The 20,695-nt window shown below is 37.5% G+C and overlaps 1 protein-coding gene across 3 annotated transcripts in view; it reads left to right on the plus strand.

Annotated features, from left to right (window-relative positions):
* Window positions 1–16,134: 16,134 nt before the first annotated feature.
* Window positions 16,135–20,695, plus strand: part of MS3_00001103 (uncharacterized protein) — a 63,113-nt gene continuing 58,552 nt past the window's right edge. The window contains exons 1-3 of one of the 3 annotated variants that reach the window (XM_051208610.1): window positions 16,135–16,267; window positions 16,309–16,660; window positions 20,325–20,372. In XM_051208610.1, the coding sequence (XP_051070635.1) occupies window positions 16,609–16,660; window positions 20,325–20,372 (100 nt within the window). In that variant the 5' untranslated portion in view covers window positions 16,135–16,267; window positions 16,309–16,608. Of the gene's footprint in view, window positions 20,373–20,695 lie in introns of all 3 variants that reach the window. The other 2 variants (XM_051208609.1, XM_051208611.1) reach the window with 2 other exon arrangements.

Here is a 20,695-nt window from a genome sequence, read left to right on the forward strand (position 1 = left end):
TCAGATTATAAATATGGTTTCCTAAATTTCATGATGTTACATATATCGTTGATATACATAAGAAACAAGAGTGTACCTAATACGCTTCCCTAGATGACTCCATTGGTTATTGGCCTAGGTGATGAGAGACAGTCATTGTACCTGAACATCTGTTTGCGTTCTGTTAGGAAGAAAGCAAATCACGAGTATATTAGGTTGTTGATTCCGAAGCCTTTTGTGTGGGACCTTATCAAAGGCTTTCCTAAAGTCCGAGAGGAAAACTGATACAAGGAGTCCGTTGTCGCGTTTCAGAGTTATATCATTCAGGAAGTCTACTAGGAATGTATCGTATGATCTGGATCTAAGAAATCCGTGCTGGGAGGTCGAGACGAGATTATTAGTAAGTAGATGTTGGACTACAGTCGCTTTAACTACCTTTTTCATCACTCTGGATACCACTGAAGTCATGTTTATGGGCCGGTGATTGTCAACATTTGCTTCAGGTTCTGACTTAATTTTGGGAATGATATGTGTAGTTTTCCAGACAGTAGGGTAACACGCAGTGGAGAGCGACATCGCAAACAGATTGAGAAGCAAAACACGCATATCACCTCCACACTTTAGTCTGCTAGCTGGAATACTGTCTGGTCCATCAGTGTAGGAGTGTTTCAATGTACTAATTGCCTTAGAGATATTTTGTACATTGACATCTATATTAGTCATTTCACAGGGGGGCACTGGGATTGGTTCTGAATCGCTTAATGGTTTTTCGTTAGTTAGTGAGAAACAAAAGTGTTCACTAAACATTTCCGTGACAAGTTTAAGATCTTCGTATACATGTTTGTCTTTAACGAATATGTTCCCTCTCAACTTAGAACGTTTAAGTTTATTTTGAAGGAGTATGGTGAGTGCAGAGGAGTTATTATTAAGTTTGACTGCACGTTTTTGCTGTGCGACTGGTTTTTGTGTACGTAATGCCCCTGTTCGTTCAAATATTTCTGTCATCGTTACTAAAGAGGAAATGTCATTAAAGTTGTGGAATCGAGTACAATGTCCTTGAAGACGTGTAGAACTATGGTCTACTATGATATTAGTACTGCGCTAATAATAGACCTAATCCTAAAATTGTAGATTTGTCATGATATAACTGCCTAATCCATAAAATCTTACGTGGAAGTCACACCATCGAATAAACCAACTCACTGTATCGTATCAATTACCAATACATGATGTAGAACAAGGTTAGGCTAGAGAAGGAACAATATATTTGATATGAATAGAAGATATAAGGTAACATTCAGATGGACCACGCCTGCATGGCCGAGCCATGCCATCCGATCAAACCCAGTCCATTCAATTCATTGTTCGCGCCTTCTCCATCGTTAGGTATTTCTCCGCGTTAAATATTGAATATCTATTTTCCGAGTAATCTCGTATTCAGCTTTGAGGATTGTGTGGTTATGGTCCAATGCCGCTACATACGTTTTCGTGTACCGACCGGTATATGGAGATCTTTAGAGAACGTAGGTTTCCAGTATACTAAAGGTGAGATTTTGTTGATGATACTTCTGATGTTGAGATGAAATATATTGGTTAGTGTATCGTTACTGTTTGCAGTATAGAAAGTTCCCGAACCAGTGCTTCATAGGTACTTGTGGAAGTTATTCCAGTCAACCTTGTGATAGTTTCTACGAAGTATTACGGTTTTACGTCTACCGGTTGTGGTTTTTATATTAAGGCTGTATATGACGATGTTGTGATCACTACCTGGAAACTTTATCCATTATACACAGTATTGGAGGTGAGGCCACTGGTAAAGATTACGTCCAAGATATTTTGATGTCTCGTAGAGCTATCGACATACTGAGTCCATTTTTCAAGCTCTAGACATTCAATAAATGATTTATAACGTCTCGGCGCTTTGACTGGGAGCCAAAAATTTCGGGTATGTTGAAGTCACCACAAATAAGCTTGCTTGTGAATGGAAGGGATGATGCTAGTGTGAATACCTCTGATAATACTGTTATTTCATCTATTGATGCGTTAGGTCGACGATAGATACAGCCAAACAGTCAGGTAACGGAATTCGACGGCTTCAAAACAATCCACATCGAATACTTCAGTTTGTTTAGTTCAGGCATATCACATAGTAGTGAGTTTAGGCTAGAGTGAGCGTAAATAAAGCATCCCCTGCCTCGTCCTTCCAATCTATCACTTCTATATAGGAAATAGTTATCAAGAGATATTCTTAGGTCAGAAATATTACTGTTAGTTCATGCTTCAGATATCATTATAAGTGATGGTTGATATATGGATACAAACATGGTTAGATCCATCTTTCTATTTCAGATCGACCTAGCTCTTATAAGACATGCTAAAAAATGGCCTACTAAGTTAAAATGGGTGAGAGTATCTCAAATAAAGTTGTCGTGACCCTCGAGCGTGTGAGATGAGTTTGAAGTGAGGGATTGAAAGTTCTTCAATAGCTCGATATTTTGATAGCTAGACTTAGTGGGAGATGTGTCAAATGAGCTAGTGAAGTTGATTGGGGAGTTTATCCAGGAAGAAAGTGTGTTATTTTTTGATGTTACGGCTAGTGTTTATTCACGGAATTCCTCTCTACAGGCGAGTGTGGGGGTAAGTTATCATTCTTCCGGTTCTTTTTTGTAATGGATTGTCTTAACATTTAATTCCTCAACAAATGATCGCCTAAGATATCTATACAATATGTCATAGACTCATTTTACGGCAATACCTGTGCTAGGAGATTGTAGAGCCAGTACAGTGTACTGAGCCCTGGTCAAATCATCCGGCAGACAGGTTCCTGAATGTCAAACACGTTGCCGCGCTTCAACAACGTCAATGATATCCAACGCAGATTGACCAACTGCATACTATGAATCAGTACTTTCGGCAGCGGTTTCATATTGCACTTCGGCAACTTATTGATGCTATTATACGTTGACGGATATTGAGGGCATTTTTTAGTCAGTCGCTCGGGAAGCTGATGCACTCGTTCATCACGATAGTACAACCCAGGTTAAGTGTTTTCTGAGAGTTGTGACCTCAGCCTAAGCTGGAATGTCCACACCATTCTTGTCTAACTCAAGTAGATCTCAACCTTCAGTGTTGGTCAGCTCGATAACTTTTCTTTCGCAAGCGAACTGATCGACCCTGCTATAAAGTGAACGGTATCTCTAACCATATTTCAGGATTAAAAACAAGCATCAAACAGATCTTGAAATGACGATATGCAAAACAGAGAATAGTTCGTCTGATGTATCCATGGAGATTTTATACCTTTATAAAATTAATAAGCACATCCAAACCTCCAAAGTGTGAACCCCTAAACCTGAAGGGCAGGATAAGTGTGCAGGTAAGACTCGTCATAGCATGCTTGCTCCTAAAGTCCCCATGTTCCCAAATCAAAATGGTGCCTGATGAAACACACCGTCCTCCATAAAGAGAATGGGTATATACACATCAAGGGGGCTCAAACGTGCTTGTTAAAAGAGGTCAAAGAGAAGGCAAACCCATAGGTAAATCGCGAACATACTCATAGCTTCAGAGTCACGTACCAATATGTAACCTCAAAAAGTTCGCGAAATCTAACATTGGACATAACGGTTAGTAACAAACGTAAGAAAACTCAAATTAGAGTAAGGGACTTGTGCTACCCCAACTCTCAGTGTCACCGAGAGATATTTACTCCTGTTGATAGTGAGAAATTAGAACGACCGTCGCTAGTTTCATGCAGTGTCCGAATTAACAAATAGTAGCCCTGGCCAGCTTGTAAGTAGGCATCTGCCATCAAGTCGTCACTCCAGAGAGTCTGCTAAATAACTACGTGTGATACTGGACATTGTTAGAATTTCAGAGGTAGCGAGTCAAAGATCATATAAAGTTGCTAAGAAGTAAATTTCTAGTGTTAAAATTATACGTAAAAGACCTGTGTCAGCCAGACAGTTAGGCTCCCGCACAGATTTTTAGATAATAGCTTAGAGATCTCTAGATGATGTACAGATAGAAAAATATATCTGTGCTACAGACCAAGGAAATTTTATCTCGGACAGGAATGACCTAAGCCATTTTCCTTCTGGCCGTATTACTAAACTTGTCAGACTTGCTCATCTTAATCACTCCTGCTTTAGCAACCCTAGTAATCCTAGATTTACGTAATATGGTAAAGTTTTCCCTAGAATTCTGGTAATAAAAAGTCTCATTCCTTCTTAGGAGGAATCAGGACCTGTGAAAGTTATTCTCAACATTTCAGACAACCGTACATAAATCTGAAGCGAGCTATATTACCCAACGCGAAGCTAGTCATTGAACGACAGAGCGGAGAACAGATCGACTAAGATGCTTATTCAACTACTTCTGACTAATTGAGTATGAGCATGGCAACATGGGCCGTTAAAATGAACATGTCTGTGTAGCTTGCTCAGAAGACCGGCCTACTATTGCATTATATTTCACAAAAAATATTCGTTCGTCAACAACAGTGGTCTGTGATAGCTTTTCTCCCATACATTTTTTACCCATTAATGTAAAAGGGCTTTGATGAAAGACCCACAACTAGGAGAGCTATTATACGTTTAACATACAAGTATAATGGTCTTCTTCAGACATTCTTCTGCAAAAGATTTCAGTGAGGATGAACTTTTTCTTGATGGCTCCCATCTGTCCAGAACTAACAGATTAGACGTTACAGGTGGCCATGTCGGGTTATAAATAAAGCTTAGTGCTCAAAAATCACATATTCTAGGTTAAGACCACGAAATATAATGTGGTGCTCTTAAAGAGCAACTGTTGCTCCTTTAGGATTGATGTACTTTATAAGTTATCTTCAGCTCGGCTTCTGTGCACACTTTGTTTCTTGAAGCTATTAGAGGATTCACGGAGGTAAAATTTCTCCGGATATTACCACTGGATGACTTCAGCCTCCCCAGTCGTAATCGAGTGAAAAAGACTATGTTGACGTGAATAAGCAGTGGGATCTTTTTAAAGGCAATCTCTTCCAATTCGCCCAATGACACAACCACTTGTTCCGATGAACTGGCAAACAACTTAGACTCACCTTCTGATTGAGTTCAAACACCAGCAAGCTCGTCAGGAATAGTTGTTTATGGCACAATGTTTAAAGTCTTCCCAACACTGCACATGGCTGATCACACTGTAAAACATTGTGTAGTAAATATACTTGGAAAAGACATAATGGTGATGATTTATTCCTAAAGAACCGGGGGCAATAAGAAGCACATTATTTAGCAAGAAAGATCAAGTCACTAGAGCAAAGTTTTGTGCCTGGCGTGGTAAATTATTCAGTTAGGTTGACATGTGACAAGTATCAAAACTGAAATGTACGGTTTCGAACCATTGACATTACAAAAATTTTGTTACGATGAATGCTGGAAATTGAGAAATGATGTGAGCTCTTTATAGTTTAACGCGGTTCTGTATAGGTGTGTTTTTTATGTAGAGATTTAAACCTTGATAAACCTCTTGGTACATCTTGCTGGCAGTGTCCATTTAACCGTTATGCTAGGCGCCTTGTAGGGCGAACCAACAAAACTATTAAGTAAGACACTTTGTGCTGGTGAGAGCTCTTTAATAAAACATTTTTTGGTAATGATTTTGGGTATAGACGGATGTTTTATAGACACACTTTATGTATTGTATCGTGACACTTAAGAAGAGTGGAAAAAGGGATAAGCAAAAGAGAAACAACCATGAATTTTGAATGAGCTTTAGTCAACTAAGATATGAGAATTAAGGTGTGCCAAGGCAGCAGACCAATCGTAACCTTAATAAATATCATTGGGTCGACTGTTATGCAAATGTCGTCTTGTGAACTACGAGCGAGATTATAAACTAGCATCACAACCAAGTTAGGCAGGACGAACGGAAAGTAGTTAAGAGAGCAGAAACAATGGAATATCGTGATAAGTTCCATGCTCCATGGTTGAACGGTAAAACAGTTAACAGGGTATGGTAATAAAACTTATGACCATGTAACAACTAAGGTTGGTTGGTTAAGTATTGACTTAAAACACCTAAGTGTATGTCAAAACAATAGGGCTCAGGTAGTCATTCAGTTTCTCAGTTCGTATAGGTACCATATTTCCTGTTATTTGATATTGAATGTTGAAGAGCTTTGTGTGTTTAAAACAGGTAACCTTTCGCTCCACTGTGTGCTGTCCGACAATCTATATAAAGGCGTTTTCACTACTAGTCTGTTTTCTTTTATCAATAGAACGAGGTGTACCTACCGGTGCAAAAACTTCACCTGAAACAAAATGAATATGACTGAACGAGCTCACAGGGTGATTTTAATAATAATCCACTTAAGGATGTAGGTTTCGGTCATTTTTCGGGAGAAGCATGGGCAAATGTTCTTTTATAAGTCCTACATATCGCAAAACAGCTTTAAATCTATAATCTGCAATAATTTGCATTCATTTAGAGTTCATAAAAATTATCGACAAAGGATAAAAGGATTCATCGACTATATGTAAGCCCATGGGCTCTAGAGAAAATCAGCTGTAGCATTGTTAGTATTAACATTGAAACTCAGTTGAAATTGGTTACTAAATCAATAGAAAGAGAAACCAGTATATCGTCTTCGATAAACATTTGTAAATAGATCAGTGGTTGTATGCTTTAGTTGTAGGAATTAGCTCAATAATAAAGTACCAACGTGACAATTCATTTTCTGAGGGGGTTTTGTGGGGATTTAAGTAATTTAATGACTGAATCCATGAGTCAATTAAAGCTAGTCCACCATGGAAAACCTGGAAGCGCTGGGTGGCCGTTTAGTTCTAGTATAGGACTCCTCGGCAGTGCCCATTCACGATCTCAGGTCTGCCGTGAGATAGCAACTCACTGAAGACAATGGTGGATGGTGACGGAGTTTCGTGGATTGGTTGAAGTTAGACATCAACACCGTTCGATGCCGGCTTAATGGTCCAGATGTTGAGTGTTCGCCCGCGAGGCAGATGGGTTCTGAGTTCGAATCATGCGTGTGGGATCGTGGTTGCTCACTCCTGAGTAGTCCCATACCGGGAGGAAACGGCTGTCTAGTGCTTCCAGGTGGCGGAGAAGATTTGTAGCTCAGGTGGATGATTTAGGTGGAGTTTTATTCGCTGAGCTGGATGGTTTCTTCTACATCAAGCCTGTGCTGATGATGTTGTTCAGAAGAATGATGAAAGCTCCACGACCAAACCATCCAGCTCAGAGAAATCTCCATCAAAAGTGCTTCGAGGTTTTCCATGGTGGTCGAGCTTTCATTGACCCACGAATTCAACCATTAAATTCATTTTCTGATTGACAATATATAAGTGCGTGGTATCTAACTAGACGACTACTCTACTCTACATTATCATCTTTATCTCCAAGTAAAAATCAATAATATAGTTTATGGGCAAACTTAAGGGTAAGTTAACACCATTAGGGGGAGTTGGTTCCGATTTGTGCGAAGCTATGTTTAAATACCACCTTCTCCTGTTATGATGAATATTAGAAATTTTAATGTAAATGTACCTCTTTTAAGATTAGTGTAGCGTCACTGAGTCATAGCCATCAGTATTAGCCACCTCTAATGTGGAGGATGGAGTGCTAATAGCTGTACAGTCAATCGATCATCGTCATGGTCATGGATGACTAACACGAATTACAGAATAGCACTTCGTGGACAGGCGCATGAGGCAGTGGTTCGAACTGGTACTTCTCTTATCTGCCTTTACCAATTTATTCTGATGACATTTAGGAGTAATCATTTAGCCAGTTAGAGAGAAAGCTAAATAAGATATTTGTTGTGATAGGATAACTTGGATCAGGCACTAACCGCAAGATAAAACTTGGACATGAAGTGGTAGGCTACGCCATTCCTGTTGAAATCGAGCAGACCCCTATCATTCAAATACATCACTTTCTTTAATAACTATAATAACGACATGTTTCTAACAGTAGGTGCACGCCATTTTAACAAAAGTGTTCAATAAATGGCTCGCAGACAAAATACTGGACTGGAAGGGTTATCAACCGGATTAAGTCAGTGGAAATATACGATAGAGCACTCACGCTGATATACCATCATGTTAATGCATAGATTTGGGTGTTAATACTGTACTATGAGTTCGTAATTGCCAAAATATATTGAAAAACTACCTCTTACGTAGTATGACCTTGGGGACTTCACATCATTGTTCAGACTTTGCAATCGTGTGTTGCATCAGCGATGACAACGTAAAGGAGAGGGAAGAAAAAGGAGGTAGGAGAGCTAACTGCAGAGGGTGATCAACGAAAGTTAGTTGTTTGTAATTTATTAAACTAAGGTATGTGGGATAAATTGAGATGAGTGGCAGCTGGCAGTGAAATCCAGAATGCACGTTTCGTCCCATTTCGGGGCTCGTTGGCTGAGTGTATCTGCATCCCAGGGTTCACGTCCACTCTGAAACTCGAACCTTATACGGTTCGCTTCAAACGCTATCTTATTATCTAGGATACAGAAAACATGAAACAACAACCTCAATATTATGAAACGATTACCTAGTCACCAACTGTAATTAGTCCGAGACAAGCAAGATATTTACCATACAAACATGGGTAAATTGAAATTATAATCTTCATCAGTGTTTGCTAGTCAGTAACTTCATTCTCCCTCCACTTGATGTTGTGCACATTGAAATTGATTGTTAACTTGAAATTAAACTTTAATTCCACACTGTTGTAAAATGCCAGCATCATGTCTAAACATATCGTGAGGTAAGCTGGTAGATAGTTGGTAGAACATCGCATCAGTATGGCATAGTAGCTCAAGATAAATTATGAATTCGGAATCAAAATCAGCTTACATGAACAAACTAGCGAGTAGAAGAGTGTGAGAGTCCAACACGTTTATGGCAATGAGTAAACATTTAAGAATCGATGGTCGGACAGTAAAATGTATGTTAAAAACAGAAGACAACAAGGGAACAGACCAGAAGAGGTTTGTATTGTGTTATGGCCAAGTGTTTCAGATTTCCAACACGAGCAATCCCTAAATGAATTAAGTTCTATTGGGTCAGGGTGGTGGGTAATTTTGAGTTCAAGTGTGTGCTATATCATCAGTAGTTGAGCAGTATCTTGTGAAGTTTAGAGGAAAGCTCAAGTGGGTGTCTGCCTGTTCAGTGTTCTATAAAGCAGTTCAGAGAGGATCTGAATTGGGAAAGTTTTGCTTGATCGGATGTTCTTTGACAATCTATTCCAGAGACTCATTCAACGTGTAACGACAAAAGGTGACTTTGATTTGCTTGATATCCTTGACACAGTGTTCTTATTTAGAATGTCGTACCCACTGTTTTGGCCAACCATTAAGGCATCACAATGTATTGTAGTTTTACTATGTAGAGTTTTGACATTAAGGTAAGTTACGGTTTAATACAAGCCAAAAGGGACCCAGTTTTCGTGCTTCACATATATCTTTATAAGATGGGCTGAGAGTAAAACTTGTAAAATGACGTTGTACTTACCCTATTTTCTATTGGTCCAGGAAACGCATGCAACTGAATATGACTGGGCAGAACCCTAGTAATACTTGCACAAATGTGTTATTAAGCAACTCAAATAATCCTAATGAGTCTTTTGTAAGTTCCTCTTTGACGTTTACGACAATAGGACTGTTAGTCTCTTTTTGAGAGTGGATATTGTGAAAACGCTCTTATTTTGTGAGTTGGAAATTCTTCGTTCATATTTTAGTTCTTCCGTTTGACGGAAGCCTTTAACGCTGATAAGTTCAAGTAGCGTTTTGAGATCGGCCATTCTGGCTATCTATCACTGTTGAAGTATTAACTCCTTTATTGAGAGCGAAATACAGTGTTATCGACTTTTCCCAACCCCTAAAACAGAAGTAGTAAGCAAACAGTGACACAAGGATCCATTTATTTAGTAGTTTCAACAAGTTTGTTCATTAGTATAGTAATACTGGGGTGATGTCAATAAAGTATCTAGTGAGCAATAATAAGAATAAATGTACTTTGTTAGGTATCTTCACTGACTGTTGAATCCAACCATTAATTACAAGTCTCTAACACAATACAAATCACTAAGAAGACCACCGTATGGTGTTACGGGTGCCAGAAAGCGAAGTGTGATTTCGGTCGCACAAAATCAGTGGTGTCAACAAATCAGCTCCCTTGACACCATTTGACATTTAAACTATTATCCGGAGAAATATGTAAGCCTACAAATCTGTCCGTTCCGTTTAGGAATATATTCATGGGGTCTTTCAAATCATCTTCATTTGATAGGGGGACATTAAACTAACAGTCTGACCTTACTAAATAGTGCATTTAGTGACTCATTATTTGGAATGCACTCTGTTTGCTTCATTTCAGCAGACAAATCATAGATAACTACTACAAGGTTTCTTAAGGCGGCATTCCCTTTTGATGGTCTATGAGAGTAGAGCGACTACGCATATTGCTAACTCCCCCTCTTGACTGCTACTTTCAGTTGGTGCTGAGGGCTGTAAGTCTGTTGTAATTGAACATGTTTATGTAAATTTATATCGACAAAAAGGCCTACCTAGTTACTGGTAACAAAGGAATTTCGATCAATACTTTGCTATATCCAGCCTGCATCTCAGCCACATCCAGACCAACAAAATAAAAGATCTGGCCGTCTTTCTTTTTAAGCATTTCTCTGCCGAGAATGTACAGAATTATTGCACCTGCTTTCCAGGCTTATCACTACTCAGCAGTACGCTGTTTTCATTGTGGCTTTTTATTGTGTTTGTAGAATTTGAACTGCATAAGGAAAACACATAGTCCCTGCAACCTACCAGAACTGTTCAGTAATTCTTGTTCAGTGACACCCATCCCTCATCGGGTTGACTTCACTAGGCATATTCATTTCACTGATGCTACAATACATTCAATAATTATAATTCAAAATCCACTTATTGAATAATTTATAGACTTGTTTATTTAGAAGAAAAAGTAGATAAAGTGTAGTTACAAAAATGTATGTAGCGATGGGATTAAGGTCTCGTAGTTAACCTCCCTTACTGACTTGAACTTACAAGAAGTACAGGATATCCACTCGCGCCCATGACCAACTTCTGAGGACACTAAGATTTTGATATCAATAGGTAGAGAAGGTTCTATGGAGAAGTCTGAAAGGTTGCTGTAAGGTCTGAAACTTGACAATCAACATTCGTTATCTACTTGATGAAAAGACTGCAGCAGTCTTTTCAATAAATGTTCCACTGAAAAAATTTGGACGTTATGAAGAATCAAAGGAAGTGATCAGTATGTTAAATCATGTGATAAATGACGGAAGCACAAATAAGGATGCCATAGCTAACCAAAATGCGGTGAAATGAGTTTGGTATAATAGGTCTCATCCAAAAATAAGTTCAGCACTAAGTAAAATGTTTTTAAATTATAGCTGATTGAAACTAAGCGAACGATATGCTTCAGTAGATGATGTCGATAGTCCGAGTTCCAAGTTCTTAAAAGGAAGCGGGTTTATTTATTAATATTAGTTCACTAAGTTTTTTAGTGTTTACGAAAGCTTATAAGATATTTATATTATGAACTCTATCTTAGTATTAAATTTTAATATGTAATATGAATGGTTTAAGCAACAGTGAAACTAAATGTAAACGAAGTATTGTATTCACCTTTTTAATTAATGCGTGAAAATTGTAAATACTTATTTCCATGAAATAAATCTTCTGCCTATTAAAATGATGGTCAAACATGTGGCACTTGCTAATGATAAATTCACCATATTGCTTTGCTGAATCTCACTGTTTCATCCGATTTTTATTATGTTAGGTGTAAGAATTCGATTTTCAGTGTTATAGGCCTCAGTAATCTGTTGACCAACAGTTAATCAAGTCTTAAAACCAAACCCTTAAAAATATTTTTCTACGAATATTTTAAGAAATTCATCATACGCACATGTCACTGCAAGTATGATGATAAGCAGATATGGATGACTAAAGATTGCTTCTTATTTAAATTAAATTATCCAGGTAGGCGGTTTGTTTATTAGCTACAAACAAGGTGAGGGCTATATGAAAGAGAAGTTTGCATTTACCGCTGCTTTAAAACCAAATAACAGTTGCTTGATGTGAAACTCAGTCTATGAAACAAAACCATGAAAAGTGAATTATTAATTTATACAGCGAATAGTATTTTCATTATCAACATTCATCCGTACAAGTATGCATAAAAATGCTTCATTTGGTACCATTGATGACACGAATGCTCCATAGTATGAATGTTCCATCGGAGTAAGGAACCGACCTAAATCATGCCGCCGTTGAAATATAAGAAGCACAGGGCGACCGTTTCAGTTCAGCACGGGATTCCTCATCAGTGCACATCGCAAACCCTGCGTGTAATAATCTGACCCAGAACCTCCAACCTCATGCGTGATCACTTAACCTCCTGGACATTAAGCCGTCACCGAACCGTGTTATCACATAATTTTATTCAATCCACGACATTGAGCGATAATCTTCTATTATCGTTGGTAAATTTTTCAGACTAAAGAGTCATTCATGTTCATTTTGCATTGTTTGCTTGAATTTTCGTGTTGTTATTCAGGACTTCAATTGATCAGTTTCTTACTGGTATATGTGAATCCTATACGGGTTGTCTTGATATAGCCTTATGTCATAAGTATTTAGGCAAAGATGGGTGGTGATCAACGGTGGAATCCAGTAAGCGCGTTTCACCCAGCTGACGAGTCCCAAATCAAACGAAACGCGTGTCTTGAACTCCAGTGCTAGCCACCACCCATTCTTGTTTGTAAAGAATTATCTGTTTTTTAATGAGCCTTAATTGTTTTATTTATAACAATCATGATCTATTTTTATCAAATATAATAATCAGGACAAACCAAGTACACTCAGTATAGCTCAAACAATCTATATTGTCAAGTAATCCCTTGAGCGATTATGGCGTACAGCTCGTGAATGTTAGTGGTTAATTCCATATGGATATTGTTATCAATAATGTTATAATTATGGCTACATTAGTAATTATCACCGTAGACTGTTAAACATAAAAGGTACATCCGTTTGGTGGAAAGGTCATAGAGGACCCTAGTAAAAGAACCTTAGGATTGAATCACACAGTCACCATCCACATTCAAGTTATTTATCAAAATGTAAAGACTTATGTCTCAGCGTCTTGGGAAACAGCTTGTAAAACTTCCGATCACATACATACCATTTTGGTGACATTTAGTAAACGTACTCAGACTGGGCGTAAATTTATATAATTATTGAGCTATTTGGCTGGTTTATCTAAAAAACCAACTAATCAAGACTTCACTACAATCGGTTCTGTTAAAAGTGCATATTTTTAATCTACCAGCATTTGAAGGTAGCGAGAAAATAGCAACAGTAGTTTATATCTAATGATTAAAATTATCATACATGTTTCAAATCTGTTCTTCAAAAACGTCTTCAGAGTCGAAAAAAGTGCAAGACTTTTAGATAATTTCGTAGAGCGGCTCTAAATAGAGCTGTTTCAAGTTCCTGTGATGTGTGCAAAATGTAAAATGAGAAAAGAAGACGTCACTCAACACATATTTACAATCAACATTCGGTCCAGATAAACAAATAAATTCCTATTTAGATAAAGTGACGAATATGTACTCCGCTAGCAGATTCTCCAATACACTCCTGACACTGGTCGGTTAATGCGACACTATTTCTTCAGACTGATTCAGAATTCGGTTCGCAAAGCTGATGGGACGTTTCTAGTGCAATCAGTTTCTTTGTTCTGCTGGTTGGTTAGTGGGGACACGAGTAAAAAGTAGTAAAGTTTTAAGCCAATGAGTTAATAGACAATTTTATTAATACACAGTTAACGTTAATTTTCACCAAGATCATGAGCTATCAAGACGACAATCAAGGAAACCTAGTTGGTAAATTGATGATGTATGTCACAAAATTACTTGTCTGAGAGACAAGAACAAAGGGCAGTAATTGTGCGTGCACCTCTGAGTAGTCAGAGACTATCTATACTCTGAGTGTTTGCACAACAGTAGACAGTCTAAGGGCAAATATTTTGACCGGAAACCTTTAATCGTCTGTTAACTCAGCACCGATTTGGTACATTATTTTGATTCGGTTTTCCGAAAATCACTGTTAGGTCACCACCTAAAACATCCATATCACAAAGTGTAGTTAATATTCAAGTTCTACCATGACTTACTTTTCTGCTTGAAGTTTACAGGCCATAATGAGATGCGTATGCGAATAATCTCACCCCTTAAAAATCTGGCTGATCGGTAACGGCATAACTGCAGAACAGGTCAAGATAAACAAAAAAAAGAATGCGTGTGGCATGGGTTCGTGGTCTTTTGGACTCACACCCCCATTTATTTGAGTAGTTAGACACAGTGGGAGCTGACTGGATTCAGCGAAAAATTACGTGATTCCTCAATAGGTTGCAATTACCGTTTATTACAACTAATTGGATCGAACTACTAGAGGACAGAATCCTCATGAATCACTGAAGCCAATTTCGGTTCATATTATGACACTCCAATCAGCCTTCCAATATACTTACCACAAAATAATGAATGATAGCACTTGTAAGTCTCGATTTTGTAGAGTTATTTGGAGTAAGCCAGAACTGCCTAAAATAATAGCGAACAGAATATTTGTGTCACAGTTTAAAAACCCATATATGTCCGAGTCAGTAATCAATTACGTTTTTAAGGGCTTATGGAAGAACTCCAAAAACTAAGTGCCCAAGTCAGAATTAAAATGCAAGAGAACTGTGGTGCATGTTGCTTAAAGTAGTGTATTATGTGCATAAGGTAATAAAACATTGTGTTCACAGGTTGATACACAAGTTATCAATCACTCGTGATTTTCACTTTCCGTCTAGGCTCACAAACAGTCAGTGATATTATAGCGAGTTATTTATTCCAAACATTTTGCCACAGAACGTTTACTAAATTACCGGCCACTACTCTTCTTCATTTAATTTGTGAATCGAATGCGCAAGGCATTTCGGTGGGATCTTTTTCTCAGCTAGTAGTTACAGATTTACACGTTGGCCGTCTGGCTCATCAAGTTTATCGTGTGAACACTATCTAAATACAAAAACTCAATTAATGTAAAACAACTTAATTATTATAGCTGCGCGTATGTGCCATCGTTATAACCAATTTTTTGTCATGTATCAGAAACTTACACAAATTAAATAATATTTCACACGCTAAATTTACCTTATATCCAACTGCTTGACAGGCATGGAACAAAGATAACTCAATTTCAACAGATGAGAACTTCATGAAGGTTTTCAAGAAATAAAACACGTTAATCCTATATGCGTCCCCTACGGCTATATAGCCTTCAGATTAGTAAAAGCCAGATGGCATCAATGCATATGACAAGTAGAATAAGAGTTATTGCTATATGTTTCTACAATGCAACAGGATCGTAGGGTCAAAACATACCATACCGATAAAATTGAGCTATTTATCCAAAAGTCAGGAAGCAGTGTTTCGTTGCGAAACAACAATTAGTAGTAATATAGCAGAGGACGAATAGCTTCAATGTGAATAATAAACCTCTATACGTTGAGTAGTCCCATACTAGATTCACACGCAGACATATAAATTTAGGTTAGAAGACTGACGACCTGTATTTGTCTCTTTCTAGTACGCTTGCGTGGGTGAACAGTTCCCTCTTGAATGAGTCAATTGAAAGTGAGGGCACTAGGAGGGAATACAAGGGATATATCAGGCCCAAGATCATGTATTACTATTGCATTCATCACATCTACAACTGCTAGCCAACATAGACTGACCACTTCTCGATATGTTGATATCCTATCAAATATGTTTTCGAACCTCTTCGCTTCCGACTTCCGATTTGACTGGGTTGTCATATTTCGATTATAGAAGGTGTTACTGGTTAAAACGTTGTCAAACTTCGAATACCTGCGGCATCTTTATAGTTATGCTGAGTCCCGGAATTTGGCGGGTAGCATTTTAGCATTATATCTGATATCCGTCTATCACGAAAGCCTTTACTTGAACTTCTAACTCCGAATTCCAGATCCTGATTACCCACACTAATTTTTAAACCCTTCCTGACCATTGTAGGTTAGGTTTCTCAAGGTCATCGGCGTTTATCGTGTGGCACACGTACTTTGTGGCCTCATTGCGTCACTAAAATTGCGTCTTAGCTGCATGATAGACATTTTTATAATCTTAAGCACTCAAGAACCTGATTCCATTGAGTTTTACTTGGTTTATAACATCTAAAGAAGTATTCTTAACTTCAGTTTTAATGTCTTGCAAAATCCATAGGGCGCAATCGTTCAAGGCCGTCAGGTAGTTTTTTACCACTGCAACCCCGAAAGACTGAGTTGGCAACAATTTGATCACGAGGAGTTGAACGATTGCGTATACCTACATATACTCTAGATGCTTATAAAAATGAAGAAATAGAAACCCGGACAGAGATCCGGCGCGATTTTCGACTGGCCACTGTCCTTAGATTATCAGGTCTTATGGGTATTTCCTATGGTGAGGGACAGACAACTTTCTTGGGAACCTTCGTTGCATAGAACAATAAGGACTAGCAATTTCGTATTCAGGGTCGTTTAAATGCACCAAGAGTGTCGTTTGCGTGACTTCAAAGGATTCAGACCTACTGGAGGTGAGACATTTGTATGTTCCACTCATTATTGCTGTTTTGGTAAATTTTATTCCGCTTGAGTCCAGATATGTGTTTCATTACCGAAATGGTTCCTGACACAGTGATGTTTGTTTGGCAATGTTGGTGCTGTTCGAGCGACTCGTCTGTGAACTAGTTAGAGTGCTTAAACCGAGAGTGGCCTTTACTTACGTCTTATTTTAAATATTATCTGGGAATATAAAGTGATGGGCGAACTTTTTAACTATCATTTTCTATACCAAATGAAAGTTTGAGCTTGCTAATTTAATATCCTCTTGGGACTGCCTACTAATGAAGAAAGAAAACATCCTATGCTTTATTAAATCAAACAGATAGTAGTAAAATCTCACCGATTGATTTCGTCTGTTGATATTTATCTTGTCCTCTGGGATCACTTTAGTCCCTTAAGTAGCGGAGTTCAATTGCTATCGACTAGACTAGTCAACTTGTAATAAAGCGTCCAATTAAAAACATATTCTGTACATCAAAGTCATACTGAAGCTTCAAATGCATTAAGATATCCATTACTGTGTTAATTATGACAGTAATTAGCAATCAGCAATCGTCCGTAGCTATCTTGCATTTCGATCCCACCTATGTATGCAAATACCTTGTTGTCCGTCTAGAAATTCTTGATTATTCACTGTTATTCACCATAGCTACTTATGTCGATGGGGAATCTGATGTGTTGTAGTTGGTTCTACAAATTAACGAGGAATAAAAATTATTTTGAATGTGATGTGCCAAAATGGTAGGACTAAATTAGAAAGCATGTCCGATTGTGTTTCAAAGCCGTACATTTGGTCCGATTCATTAAAGCTCAACTCTGCAAGGCGCACTGAGGTTTTCATAGTTTGATTATAAAGGGTTTCCTATCAAGTTTATTATAATGTCAGTTGTGGTAAATAGTCATCTTGGGGTACTCCTTGTTTGGATAGTTTGTAATCAGCTACTCAGTTGTTTTATGAACTATGATCAAAACATATTGAGCATGCTTGTTCGCTTCTAGTATTACCTAATACCCCTCACCCCAAAAAGTCACCTGTCTATTTTGAACTATATTTTGTTTTAATTTCTTTTCACCGTCCGTATTTTTTGATAATCCTTCGCTTTTCTGGTTGTCAGTTCCCTGTTTCTCAGCTGATGCGAAGGGTGCGATTGAGACTGATAGACATTTGTCCCAGATCGTACGTTGTTTTTTTAACTTATTGGCTTCTCAAGATGGATCTAAACAAACAACTAAAATTCTACTTATATATCTTCTATAGAAATAACTTAGTATTTTGCAGAGTAGTGTTGCTAGCGTCAGAAAAGTCAACAATGTAATCTAAGGATACCTATTTCCATGTTGGGATGTGCTCATAAACCAGGTGGTCTGAATACTTCTCATTTAGTTTTCACTATTGATGAAAGGGTTTTCTATGAGGTTTTATAAGTGTTATAGTAACTAAAAGGTGGGAAAGTAGTTTAAACGTAAAAATATCATGACATGTGTTCCCACAGATTAAAGGGCGGATTATATCAAATTGTCTTGAACTAACATCCGTTATCACGAATAAAGCTCACCAAGTACATAGTTTGCTTATTGTGTAACAGCAGTGATCTGGTTAGACTTACTGTACTTGGCAAATGTAGCGAATTATTGCCAAGATTGTAAATCATCGACTGAGATGTCTTGGGTATGTTAGGGATGCCCGACTACCTCCGTATTTCATAGTTTCTATCCTTTGAAGTCATCTCTTCGAACCATATTCTTCGATGTGCAGTCTTTCACTATCATTAACATTACTATTATTTCAGCCCAGCTATTCATATTTGATAATTTCTTTTTGTGGTGATGTGATATGACAACATGGGGTACCATACGTTTGTCCCTAACTGTAGGTTGACTTGGTGAGTCGTTTGTTTATTTACTCAAATCATATAACGTATTCGCCTTTGGACCACACTCTAAGTGTGGGGCTGGTGACTATCTGGTTGGATAAACCGAAGTACTTGATATTGGAGCTCAAATCTGTGACTTAATGGTTGTAAATTAAACGCCTTAGCTTCCAAGCCACCGCTTCAGTTAGTATTCAATACCTAACTGTTAATGGCGTGCTAGTTATATGTGGCTTAATACGTAACTTTGTGATTATTGATTTTTAATTGATGTTATATCTCGTATTAAAAGGCTAGTTTGTCAACCTAGTGGGTCATCCTTAACGATCATTTCAATAAACTGTACTTTTTAGATAAATGTAAATTCATTCGTGTAGAAAAACGTGAGTCTCTAAAACATAGTCCTTAATATAATGAAAGTTTATGACCAATTCCAATCCACACTGTTCTCTCTAATATTCACTTTCATTCCATAAATTTAAGTACGAAAAATGTTATTTTAATGAAACACTGGGCTTGCCACTTTAAACAAGGCGTTGATAAGTCTAAGCTTTGCATTACGGAATTTTAGTATTCAAAATTACTCAGTTTAACACTTTGTCAGGTAATATCTTTCCATGTATGCGACTTTTCCAGTGGCAGAATGTTATAACTTGTGGCCTATTTGTCCTGTTAATGTATAACGTAATGATACCGCCAATCAGAGAGCAGTGGATTATCGATCAGACCAACAACGCATAAAACACGTGCGAGCAGTCTAGAGTCCTTATTGGTCCTGACTGACCGACTAGCCCAACCAGTTAAGTTCAGAACACCAATCTCAGCCTCTGCGATATGAATCATTTATTTCAAACATACAGGGTTTATATACTAATCAAACAGACCACATCGTACCATAAAATAAGAAACAACATTTGTACTAGATTTAGCCAAATGTGGCTGTGAATAAGGGGGATAGTAATTGATAGACAAGGCATAACTCAAGAATGGTAAGTCGTATAATAACAGTTCATAGGTCAAAATAAAGCTCATAATGAGAGGGAAATGCATATGAATAATTTAGTTATTTAACAATTAAACGATAAAAATGTACGCATAATATTGGTCCATAAATGGATCCCAAGAGTTACTACTCATTATTCTTATCGGGACATAATACGGAAATCTAGTTCGATATTTTTAAAGGTATTTTAGTTCATCCATATCCACGATAAGACTGGTAGTCTCTCAAACATATTTTCTACCATGTGTTTGTTATTATTATTCAAGTAGATATTAATGTCAGCCAAGTAAAAACCTGTGTACTGTATTTAGAACCACATATTTTTTATCTCAGGATTAGTCATGATATTGAACTACCTAAAATAAGAGTACTAGCACCCAAACATGTGACTCACTAACTGAAATTTGAGTGTTTTAACTACTAGAACACCTTCACATTTAGATCCACATTCTTCGTTATGAAGACACGTAGATAGTTAACTTTTAGAAATATTGTTTAGAAACAACGCAGACGATCGGAAAAATAAAAAATAACATTTTATATAGAAATAAAAGAACAAGTATATGGATTGATATAAAAGGTACGAGCTCACATAAATTTAACTAGGGTTTGGAAGCGTGGAGTTTGAGAACGAGTTCATGTCTTTCATTACTGATTAGTACTCCCGAAATGCAATGAACTAACTTCAATCTATTACATTAAATGTTCCACTGAACCAAACTTCTTAAAATCAATAATAAACCATTTTGTTTTTTATTTCAGCTTCACTTCGATATAGCGTGACGTTCTTGCAAATTGATTTGAAGAAAGGTATATCCATCTTTAAAAAAATTCCTTTGATAAATTTGGATAGTGTAACAAGATGACGAATATTATCAGAACTATGTGATATACTAGCAGTGTGATCGTATTGTTCGAAATGTAGTTCTGATAGTGTTCTTATCCATTTTTATTATTAGTGATTTGAACGACCGTTCCATTTGTGAGCTATGCTAATATTTCACAACTCCGACTTCAATATAGTGAACAAGACTTCTATCCTTCCCCCCCCCACTAGCTAAAGCAAGAAGTATAGTTTAGTAGTGGGGGTTCTGTTAATGATGAACACAGTATATTTGAAATACACTTAAGTT

The sequence above is a fragment of the Schistosoma haematobium genome, chromosome ZW (genome assembly GCF_000699445.3).
Source record: "Schistosoma haematobium chromosome ZW, whole genome shotgun sequence".
NCBI lineage: Eukaryota > Metazoa > Platyhelminthes > Trematoda > Strigeidida > Schistosomatidae > Schistosoma > Schistosoma haematobium.